At 46.2% G+C, this 12,211-nt stretch overlaps 1 protein-coding gene across 1 annotated transcript in view; it reads right to left on the reverse strand.

Annotated features, from left to right (window-relative positions):
* Window positions 1–2,233: 2,233 nt before the first annotated feature.
* Window positions 2,234–12,211, reverse strand: part of NIBAN1 (niban apoptosis regulator 1) — a 160,361-nt gene continuing 150,383 nt past the window's right edge. Inside the window, exons 13-14 of the mRNA XM_082650151.1 lie at window positions 8,681–8,792; window positions 2,234–6,765 (exon numbers count right to left, since the gene is read on the reverse strand). Coding sequence (XP_082506277.1) covers window positions 5,666–6,765; window positions 8,681–8,792 — 1,212 coding nt within the window. The 3' untranslated portion in view covers window positions 2,234–5,665. The remainder of the gene's footprint in view (window positions 6,766–8,680; window positions 8,793–12,211) is intronic.

Below are 12,211 nucleotides of genomic sequence, written 5' to 3' on the forward strand. Positions count from 1 at the left end.
CTGGATCTGCAGAAGGTCTGGAAGAGCTTCCACAGAAGACTCAAGGTTCCTGGGAAAAGTGTGTAGAGACTAGTAGATAGCAATCTCGATAAAAATTTTCTTCAGGGTATCTGTAGGCAGCTGGATTTTGGATTTTAGCTCATGACAGAGAAGAAATAAAAGAGGCAAGAAACAAAGGGCAAACGTTAATAGGTTCAACAATCAAACCTGCAATTTCTTGAGTAGAGTCCTCAGTTGCCACTTCTGCTGCCAGAATCCTTCTTCCTCTTCTTGCAGAACCACCATTTTCTTCCCAGATTTCCCAGCTGGACTGAATTCCCCCAAATCAGGGACCACATCTTCTTCCCTGCTCCTTGGTCATCCTCAAGAAGAGGGCTTGCTAGAAGGAAGATGCTGTCCATTAATTCTCAGGCATTTGCTCCTGCTTCACAGATTTGGATGCCATTCAATGGTAAACTTCTTAAACTTTTTGCATTGTTGACCTCATAGGAACCTCAGGAAAACCCAGTGGAGGCTACTTTCCTGAAAACTAGGAGGTGGTTCATAGTAGCTAGCTTGATTTGGGGGCAACTTGGCTCTGATGCTCCCTCACAAGAGGGATGGGTGTGCAAAAACCCATGATCAAGTCCCATCACTAAAACAGAACTATCTAAGTAGACTGAGGGTGGGTAAACTTCCCAGCATCACAGATCCTTATTATGTGCTAAGGGATCACCAGCTATATCTCCACTTGTCTCTTACATCTGGGATTGGGGATATTTATTCATTTATTCAACACTTCTTGAGCACTTGCTATATGCAGGGACCTATGCTGTGCTAACGATTCAAAGACTAAAGGCAGGGTCCCTGCCCCAAGGCACAGGACAGGTATATGGCTGCAGCAGTGAGAGGAGATGAGCAGAAGTGAGCACGTACATTTGGCTGACGGTTCAGCAAAGTGTTATTGGGGGTGGGAGCGGGATGGGGAAACTGGCCTGACTTGTACTGACTCTTACAGGAGAAGTAGTGGGAACTGGCCGGGTGGGGAAGGGAGGGACAGATATTCTTGACAAAGGGGAGGCTGTGGCAGAGGTTGAGAGGTGTTCAACCAGGAGGGGCTCGAAGCTTGTGCGGAGAGAAAAGCTGTAGTCGACCTTCCCCGGGACCTCCGTCAGTTCCATCCTAGCCACACCAGATAAACATAGAAGAAAACACATGCAGGGCTTCCCTGGTGGCGCAGCAGTTGAGAGTCCGCCTGCCGATGCAGGGGACGCAGGTTCGTGCCCCGGTCCGGGAAGATCCCATATGCCGCGGAGCGGCTGGGCCCGTGAACCATGGCCGCTGAGCCTGCGCGTCCGGAGCGCAACGGGAGAGACCACAACAGTGAGAGGCCCGCTTACCGCAAAAAACAAACAAACAAACAAAAAACATGCAAAAGTGCTTTCAAATTCCCCCCCGCCCCAATTCCAATCTGATTATTGGCCCTAAATAGAAGTTCTGGAGGAGCCGCCCTGAGACTGATGCTTGCGTACCGGAATCTGGGTTTGGACAGAGGAGTGGGAGTGGTGAAGCTTGTGCTACACAGTGTCCCCATCACCACCAGACATGATTTCTCCAGTTCTTCTTCCTCTCTTGCCTGAAGCTGTTGGTGTAGATAAAGTTAAAGCTGAGATCATAGACAACACTTATGCCAGATAAGGAAGCAACCACCCACTCTGAGCTCTCCCTGGCCGTGTCCACCCTGAGAATTCGAGGTTACTGACACAGGGATCATGTCCACCGTGCTCACCTCTGTTTCTCCAGCACTCACTAGAGCGCCTGCAGACACAATCATTGTTTTTTGGATGAATGAATTTATGGATGAATGAGCAACTGTGGATATTGGTGAGTAAATATTGTTTTAATTATAATTATAGAAAGAATAAATATTTTGCTCAGTGTTGCCCATTGAAAACAAATTTGTTTGAACAGCAGTTCAATTACATCAAGAATAATTGCCCATTGCTGTATTATAGACGTAATCCAATTCCTAGAGAAATTAGCACATGCATTTTAAAAGCATAATTACAACTGACATTAAGTGACTTCCCTGTGGCTTCTTTCCTGATGACAGAAAAGTAAAAAGTTCCATAATACAGCAACAGTGACTCACCTTTCTGTCTCTGAGGACTCTTCCTCCCAGCTCAAGTATGACATATGCTTAAAACACGAAACCAGCCCCATTCCAAATAAATATGACATTGGACACTTCTTCAAGGACAAACATTTTATTGCAATATAGGCACTTGGCAGGGTAAATATGTCGTTACAAAGTGTTTTAAGTTTATATGCTTTCTACAGTGACCAGAAAAATCAATCCACAGTGTAGATTTCTTTGCTGAGGTTGCAGACTTCAGAAGGCAAATCGTAAAACCCATTTGTTTATGGTAAAGTAAGAAGCCAACTCCATGTAGCCAACTTTTTTACCTGGTGAAATTGTATTATTTAGTCAGTGATGTTCTTCTCTTCCCCAAATTAAAATTGCTATGTAGCATATATCACTTATCGTTTTTTATAAAGAAATAAAATCACTTGTCTGAGAGAACTGTGGAACCCTTTGAAATCACTGGCTCCAATCTGAGGGTTACAAAACCAGACTTGAGAATCTCTGTAATAAAATGTAGAAGATCGAGCCTGAAGACCTGTAGTTCTTCACACTCAGCCTCTTTATAAAGCTTTTGGACAAACTGGAATCTTATCCTTGTGGTCTCTAAAATACGTTTTTTTTTTTTGAAAAGAGAGTTTACTCTGCATAATGCAAAGCACTACTGTCTTTAAGCTGCAAAGGAAAAAAATGACAAGCTAATTATTTTTCAAGGAAAATCTTCTTTCTTTGTGAAAAGTCAATAGTAACATAACTAAAGTCATGGAATTTTTGCTGAAGACCATGTCTTGAGGTTTTATGCATTTCAAATGATTTGCCCATAAGAGAGATCCCCAGAGCAGCCTGCAGAGGCTTTTTGAGCTGCTCATTTAAATCACAATAACCTTGCTCCAACCTGGAAACCATTGAAGCAATACAGATAAATCTGTATTAAAAGCAAGACAAACTTATGTTAATATGAAGCTATTCCACTCAACATGTTAAAAACAGATAAGGAAATTTTAATGCACTTCAATTTCCTGTTCCATCTTCAAATGGAACAATCATCGGACTTAATCTAGTGGACTTGTCTTTTGTGAAATATGTACAGAAAAATTCCTTGTGTTCTCAGCTACATCCTTCCACTTGGTGTCTGGTCTACGGATGGGTAAAGGGAGGGCACTGATTGGGCACTGATTGATATTCATCCATCCAATGAAGTGACAGGTACTCTCATTTAGGGTTGGAAAAATCTCTTAGCTTTCCAAGGTGTGCCAAAAGCCCCGAAGTGAGCAAAGGGAGGAAGCTGGGAAGCTCCGGTGTGGGCTCAGCCTGGGCCCTGACCTCCTCGCTTCCTTGTCACAATGCTCCCGGAGAGAAGGGCAGTCCTGGGCGAGGCTGGGTACTGCTCCTTTGGCTCCTGGCCTTAATGGGCAGCACATCGGACCATCTGGCCACCTGCCCCTTGGACTTTGGACTTGATTTAAGAGAAGACTCCCCAAGGGCAGAAAGCCCAAGTAAAAACATCTCCTTGCCTGACAGCAAGCCCCAAATAGCCCCGGCACAGCGGTGTGGTGAGTGATCAGTTCTCACATTTCCTGAGCACCGGGACACAAGCAGTTCCTTGTTAGGCACTACGGATATTCAAGTGACTTGAGAAGGCAGGGAGCCATTATTCAAGGCTGTGTGTGCAGGAAGTACACAGGATGACTAAACCCTAGTGTCTGTCCTTGAAGGAAGGAGCCCCTGGAGAGACAGGAAGTAAACATAATTGTAATATTCTAAGCCAAACGCAAGGACATGAGTGAGCACGGGCACTGCGGGGACCAGGGGAGGAGTGACATCCACCTTCTTTACCTACAATGAGATCCTTCACAAACTGAGGATCTAAACACTGTAAAAGGAGTTGAAACAATTCAATGTGAGAGTATACTGATCCTGATTATTCTTCATCCCTTATGACCTAGAAATCCAAGCAATTCTTCATGGAGAGGTGGAGAGGGAGACATTTTAATTCCTGGTTAAATGGTCAAACTATGGGACAAATTCTTTAAAACACTGATATAAACTACTTGCTGATGATGACCAAAACAAGCTCTTAGGAGAGTATGTTGGGATCTAATATTAAAATTTGTGGAAGGAAACTTCAAGATGTGGAACTGGGACTAAAGCCTTCAGGAAATAATCTGGTATTTTTCTGAAGGACAAGAGGACACATCTTTTTAATCTTTTACAAGTAAGTCCATTCCACCTTTAACATTAACAGGTAAAGGTCAAGATCCATTTAGAGGACGTATTTCCGTCTATTTCCATTACAGTGTAAGCTCTGGGGGAAAGGAGCAGAGTCATTTTCACCACAGTATCCCAGCACCTGGGACATAACAACTTGCTGAACAACTGAACAAATAATTTCCATTTCTGGTAACATCTTTGGAACTTAATGATCTATAGCTTGGTTTTTCTCTCCCTCTCTCTCTTCCTTTCTCGTTCCCTTTTCTTTCCCTCTTTTCTTCTTTCTTTCTTTTTTAATTCACTGTATTCACTTCATTCCCTCCTGAGAATAAACCAGGACTGTTTCCATGGAAAGACAGAAAGTTGTCATATTTTTTCTTTTAGATTAAGTTCCTTTGGGCCTTTTAATTTATACTAGACAAGCACCTTATCTTTTCATTTTTTTCTTTCTTTCTTGCGTCCTTTTGTTGTTGTTGTTGTGACTGTGCCTAACACAGCATGTGGCCTAGAATAGCTGTTCAAATGATGTCTGTTTAATTGGTAGGCTTTATGCTCGATAATTCAGCTAAGCTCTTTCTCTGCACAGTCTAAGGCTAATTTGGAACGCTTTCAGGAGTAAACATGCCCAGGAAATTTCCTTGTCTCATCTGATTTTCTCCAAAAAGTGATTAATTTGTAAGAATTAACAAGATTAATTAGTAAGAAATTGATAGCACAATTAGGAAGAGGCCCAGACAGCTGCACAGACCACAACCTTCCTCCGTTTCTGCTCCCCATCTCAGCTTCCCCTGAGATGTCTCAGGCTCTGTGGGGCTGCACACAGCAGGGGGGACTGACGTTCACCACCTCCCTTTCTTGCAGCCTGAATGTGGACTAATGCTGAGTCCTTAAGAGACCGTGAGGCTGGTATAGTAAGCAGACGGCGAAGCTGCGTTTACGGTATGCCTTTGCATTCTTACAAAACATTTAGAAGCCTTGAAGTGCATTAGAGGAGAATGTGCAGAGCGCTCCGACTGTCTTCTCCACAGCGACCTCCCTCCCGGGACACCCTCAGCTGCCTCTCACCCCACACACTCCGTTACCTTTGTAATTCCTGTCAAAATGCTAAAGCAGTAATTCATGGCAGAACAGTTCCACTGCACAAAGGGTTGCCTCAGCGCCCATGCTCTACGTGCATTCCCTCTAGCTTCATTACACAAATTAAGGAAGCACTTCATAATTTTTTTTCTTTCTGTTCTGGTAACAACTTGCAGGCAACCCCGAAGTGTATCCTTGAGCTGTAGCCTTTCGGCTGAGTTTGTTCAAAGAAAGACTTTTGGCAAATTGTCCCTTTCACTCCTCCGAGGGCCGCTCTGGGGGATCTTCTCTCTGTGAATCTAGGCTATCGGCGTCTGCGTCACTCTCAACCACCCACTGACACTCGTGAACGCGGGTGGCCTTACTCTTCTTTGCCTCCACGCTAGCGGTAGCCTGGGCTGTGCTGTGACTCCCTCCCACCGCCTCTTCCTGCAGAGAAACCTGGCTCTCACCGGGGCTGACGGGGTCACAACTTAACTTGCAACCTTCTTGGGGCATAGCCTCAGCCTCCACAGCGCACCTGGGCCCTCCTCCCTCAAGGGCGTCCAGTCTGGAGGACCCGGCCGTGAGCTCCCTCTCCGTGGGCTCCCCGGCCTCCGCTGGCTCCTCTAAGGGGCCTGGGCCCCTGGCGCCCTCGCTGAGCCCCCCGCAGGCTGGCTGAGCCTCTGGAGACGCCCCCAACTCTACCCCACCAGCCTCAGCCTCGGGAGAGGGAGGATGGACCTCCCTCTCACTGACTTCACTTTCTTCGCTGTTGACCTGACTAGAGGCAGTTGCTTGATCGGTCTCTGTGTAGATTTGGGTCATTTCCTCTTCTTTTTCAATTTCTTGGGGAACAAGGGTCTCCTTACTTGTATCTTTTTCAATCTCAGGCGCGGCAGATTCCCCTGGTACTTCAGTGGTCACCATCAACAAATTTCTGAGCTCTTTCAAGGAGCCCAAGGAGGAGGTGGGTTCTGGCTTTTCCTGGGTGGGTTCTTGGCCCTCATGAGTCTCTCCAAACTCCAGCTCTGACGAGTGTTTGCCCAGGGCTCCTGCTCTGTCTTCTGCAGCCACCGGATTCACAACAGGGTCATCTGTGCTTGAAATGATGACCTGCCCGTCCCCATCTGGGGGCGGGCTGGGCATAGGGACCCCCGGCTGTTTTTTTTCCCCTGACTCCTGGAATACCTCGTTACTCAGGATCTCACTATCTGGAACTTCCGGCAGAATGGCCGAGGCTCTCCTGGCAGGGCTGGCCTGGTTTGACCCTGCAGGAGTTTTTAGATCAGTTAAGCTGGACACGCTTTCACTGGGCAAGGCCATGTTGTCTTCAAATAAATTGTGTTTCTTCAGGATAGCAGCTTCCTTTATCACTGAGGGATACCAGAAAACAAAACATAATGTTAATACTCTGCCCTGGCCAACCTGGATTTTCTGATTTTTATCCAGAAGCCAAACTCCCCTCTCAGCTTTTCTGGCCATCAAAATTTCCCAATTTCAAGTTCCAGCTTACATTCACCCTCTTCCAGGTAGTCTTCCCTGATGACCAGAGCCTACAAACGCGTGCCAAACCCTGAACCTCTGTAATGTTCCTTCATTCATTCCTTCACTCATTTACTTCTTCAGACAGCACACATTGACTGGACATCAACTATGGGACAGACTCTGAGAATCCAAGGATGAATAAAGTATGGCCTTGGCTTTCAAGGAGCTCAAGTCTATAACAGCATGATCTGTAGCACCCATGGAGGCCCCCATCACATTTCATTAGCTGCTAGTATGTGGGGCTCCAGTTTGCCTACTTTGACTGAACTCCTTTAGGGCAGAACAGGCCTTAACTTTCTCTGCTTTTACTCAAAGTCCAGTCCTGAAAGTGTAATGGGTCCTCAGTACTGAGCATGCAGAGAGCTCTGTTGACCTGCAGTGTCCAAACTGAAGGCCTATGTACCTCTAACTCAGCCCTAGAGGCCTTGAGAGGAGTAAAATCAACAGTAACAACCAGCAGCTGACATTTCTGACAACCAGCCTCCACCTCTGGCTGTGCAGGTTGCACAGTGCCCAGTGATCTCACACCCAAGGGGATGCCATTCACATCAGGGACAGCATAGATGTGGGTATTCAGCGTAGTAATTTTCCAGCAGGCAGCAGTAGCATGTCCTGCTTGAACCAAATCAGTATGTCACGACAATTTTTTGACAGAGAGCAGTCAGGTGTCTGGCGGAAGGGAGCCTTTTTCTAATTTGCCCAAAGGTGCTATGGTGGGCTACCTGTGGCCTTGACTGAGCCCTTCCTTTGTGCAGATACTGTGCTGACGTCTTTTTTTTTTTTTTTTTTTTTTTGCGGTACGCGGGCCTCTCACTGCTGTGGCCTCTCCCGCTGCGGAGCACAGGCTCCAGACGCACAGGCTCAGCGGCCATGGCTCACAGGCCCAGCCGCTCCGCGGCATGTGGGATCTTCCCGGCCCGGGGCACGAACCCGCGTCCCCTGCATCGGCAGGCGGACTCTCAACCACTGCGCCACCAGGGAAGCGCTGTGCTGACATCGTTATACTCCTTATCTCACTGGATGAGCTACTTGGACCTGGGGCTGATGCTTGGTCAGCTTTCTGTGTGGAGGGGCTTTGGTGATGCTCTTTGTGGAGACCAGATATGTTTCAGGCCTATAGTTTTAGGGATGGCCCTCTCCAGCCTATTTATATCCAAGTTTTCCTATCTACACTCCTATCCCAAACAAGGACTGATTCCATGGGACACTGGGTGCTAGAGTCTTAACAAGACCCACAGAGGACGGAGTCATCGCCCAGTGTCTTTCTGTCCAGCTGAGCGGAGGTGAGGAATGTGCTGAGAGAGCAGAGCAGCTGGGAAGCCCTGCTACTGAATCACCCCCTCCAGGCTCGGGAGGGGTTGTGAGCCTGTGGCTAAGAAGAGCCCTTTTTCCTCTGTTCTGTCTGCAACAGCTGGAGGAAGATAGCTGTTCAGGAGACACCCTGGGTTTAATGTCTCTAAGCCTTAGTTTTCTCATCTGAAAAATGAAGCTTAAAAATCTCCTCTCATGAGTCCTTATCTGGATTGAAAGAGAAATAATACCTAATGGGCCAGTGGAGTCAAATCATATGACTGCTCAGGGGACGTCCCTTCTGTCCCTGTTCTCTGTCTCCCCAGCTCCTCCTGTCCATTTCCTCTTCCCCTTTCATTCCTGTTGATAAAACCTAGCTGGCCTCCCAGGGTCCACTCAGGGGTACTCCCCTCTATCTAGAGCTTTCTCCAGCACCAGGGAAACCTTCCTTACCTTTCAGAGTTTCGTCAAGGAGGATCTGATGTAAAATCTCCTCGTAGACGTTTTCAACATGGATCATATTGGTGTGATCTGCAAAGATGAACTGCTCGTATTTCTGAAGCTCCTGTAGAGGAAGAGATAAGAAGACGAAGGGGACAAAGCATGAGATGCCAGTTCTCAGAGGAGCTATGGAAAGGACGGCTGTCACTTGTGGTCCCCCCTTGGAGTGTGATGCCTTGGTCATTCCCCTTCCCTTTCCGCAGGCACCATTCCCTGTACTGGGGACATGCTCTATGCCCTTCGAGGGGGCAGACGCCAGAGATTCTGATCATCTCAAGGCCTTGTCAGTGGGTCTGGGGCCCTCCTTGTTTTCATCATAACCAAAACATTTCCTCCCTCTTCTGCTTCTGCTATTTTTTTAAATGCCAAAAGTACTTTACTAAGGTATAAGTTATACCCAGAAAAATGCACACATTTTAAAAGTACAGCTCAATGATTTTAAATGTATAAATATACTCATGTAACCATAACCCAGATCAAGACAGAAAACACTTCCATCACCCTCATACCCTTTTCTAGTCCACACTCCTCCCACCCCAAGAGATAAGCACTGATCTTGTGTCTATCACAAAGATTAGTTTTTCTTGTTCTTTAAAATTATATAAATGGAATCCTGTATTCTTTTTTTGTGTGTTTTTTTTGAGATTCATCCATGTTTCCACATGTGGCAGTAGCTCATTCCTTTTTATTGGTAAATGGCACTCATATGGGTAAACTAAAATTGTTTATCTATTCTCCTATTGATGGATATTGACTTATGAACATAACTGCTATGAATATTCTTGTGCATGATTTTGTGGATTTAGGACTTATTTATCTTGAGTGTACACCTAGAAGTGAGATTGCTGGGTCCTAGAGTAGAGGTATGTTTAACTCTCTTAGGATGGGACCCCTTTTCAGGTGTGGAGAATCTCTAGTCAAAGACTCTTCAGAAATGTTCTCCTCTTTCCCTCCAACTGGCCCTGGAACTCACTGATTCCATCTAAGGCAATCCAGGCATCATGCAAAATCCTTTAACACTTCCTGCTTTCCAAGAGTTTCCACATGGCTTGCCTGTTATTGGTATGAGGTCAAGTCGTGGATCAAAATGAACTAAATCATATCCCAGTGATTAACTCAGTAATCCTTGCACCTGATGGTGCTGGAGGAGGGCTCCTGACATCTGGTTCTCAGAGAGCCAGGGACTTAGCAGTGGGATTCAATGCCTTTTGCCTGGAGGGAGAAGATTTACAGCAGGTGATCAGAAGCCACCACATTCAGACAACTTGGGGTTCTGTAGCGCAGGACCAGATCACAGTGGGTAATAATGGGACCCCTTTATACCCACCCTAGGGAAAGCCACAGGACTGAAGAGACATGAGCTTCCATGATCTCAAAAGGGTCTGTGGGACAGGACAGACACACAGAAAAGTGCCACACGGGAAGAGCATTGCCCAGGAACTGGACACTGCCCTGGACTAGCTGTGGGACCCTAGGCAAGCCAGGTCACTGCTCTGCGCCTCTCTCTACCTCTGCAAAATGAGGGGCACAGGCTCACGTCTGCAACACCTTTCATCTCCCCATGTGGTCTTCCGCTCCTTAGTCCCCTGACTGTTATTCATCCCTCAGGACTGGGCGAAAACACGACTCTGGGAAGTCCTCTCTGCCCCCATAGGCAGAGTTGGGCACCCTCCTCTGAACTCTGCGATCACTCTTCCCCACAAGGCTTCTGCTGTGCTCATCACAAAGTCCACCGTGTACCTGTCTCTGTCTCCGGCCTCTAGGCTGTGAACCCCAGGACAGCAGGGACACTGTCCTGGCACAGCGCCTGGATCGTATTGGATACATATTTTATATATGTTTGCTGAATAAATAAACAGTAGACCTTTAAACTTTCAACCAGCTAAATAATCCTGCAGAGAGGAATCATTTCTAGGGGAACTTATTGTGATGCGTACAACTTTACAAAACAGGTCTTCTATACTGAATTGATCAAACTGTGACATACATTGAATTCCCTGGATCCACTAAATTGGAATCCCTGAGGGTGGGTCTGGGAGAATCAGAATTTAAAAAAGAATCTCCCCAGGCAATTCTAAGGTGCAGCTTGGGTTGAGTACCGCAGATCTTGGAAGCTGTGACTTAAAGGCTGTGACTTAAAGAACCAAGGGAAACACACTTCAGTTAAAAATAAAGAATTCTTCTCTGAAGCAGATGCTCCCCTAATTTATTTATTCTGTAAATCCAGATGTTTTTAAATTTCTTGACCCTGATACAATATCCTTCATTACTGAAAACGCTGGGCCTTTCTCTTGAAACCAGTCTCTCTTGATTAAAAATCACAAGAGCCTCTTACAGATTGGGTACAACTCTGCGGATTCCTGGAAAAAGGGGAGCAGACTGGAAGGGGACTGCCCTCATGGGAGGGTGTGGCTCCAAGGCCCCCAGATTGCCTTTGGAATTGGAAAAGAAAACTCGGCAGAACATCTGCGTGCAGACATGTCCAAGGTGCACTGAGTCATCCTTTGGATGGCTGGACTGTTCTATCCAACAGGCAAGAGACAATCATATAGACAGGTTCTTTACTGCCCTGATTTGATCAGATCCTTTTCTATGAAAGAAATATACCCTCAGAAAGGAGTGCCAGGTACTAGAAATGCCCAGGGTTTTCTGAAGAAAAACAGCATTTACAGAATATAAAAATGACCAAAGAAATTTCCGCAGTAAAATAACTCACGCAAAGGATTTTAATGTTCCAATGCTTGGAGACTCTCTAAGTTGCCAAAAAGCCCTTTTTAAATTCTAAAAAGCTCTTTATCGTTTGTGCCAAGAGGGAGCCGGCCTTGCAAATGTCCCAGCTCATAGATCATGTAGCAGTAGTAGAGGCAGTAGTAAATACCATTTTCTGAGTACATACCATGTTATCAGTGAGTGGGATCTAGGTTCACACTCTGGCGGTTCCCAGCTCTGTGACTTTGGGCCCATTCCTTAGCCCCTCAGGCTTCCTCATTTGTGCAATGAGGATATAAATAGTACCTCCTCATAGGGTTGTCATGAGTGTCATGGAGACAACCCATACAAAGTGCCAAGCACATGCAAGCACGTATCAAATGTTCACTGTATCACCCCAGCCTTCTCAGTCTTAAGAAGGATACTGCAAAGTATTATAATTTCCATTTTCTTGACAAAATCTAGGCCAAGAGAGAGGAAAAGTGATCTGCCCGAGGCCCCAGAGCTCATACACAGAGGAGCTGGGACTTGAACCCAGGTCTTGACCCAGCCTCCACAGTTGGCTCATCCATGACCCTGCTCTACAGACTAAGTCACATCTTCACAATCATGGCTGTCACTGGTTGCCTAGTGTCCGTGGCAGCTTTAAATGGTTTCAGTTTCATTGATTTCAGTAAGCATACGTTACTGGATTTAACAGAACAAATAGCCTTCTGTAATCGTGTTACTTAAGGTCTCTTCGTGGATGTAGAGGTCAAGTTTCAGAGGACACGT

Source organism: Grampus griseus (genome assembly GCF_964374135.1).
Source record: "Grampus griseus genome assembly, chromosome: 1".
In the NCBI taxonomy this organism is placed as follows: domain Eukaryota; kingdom Metazoa; phylum Chordata; class Mammalia; order Artiodactyla; family Delphinidae; genus Grampus; species Grampus griseus.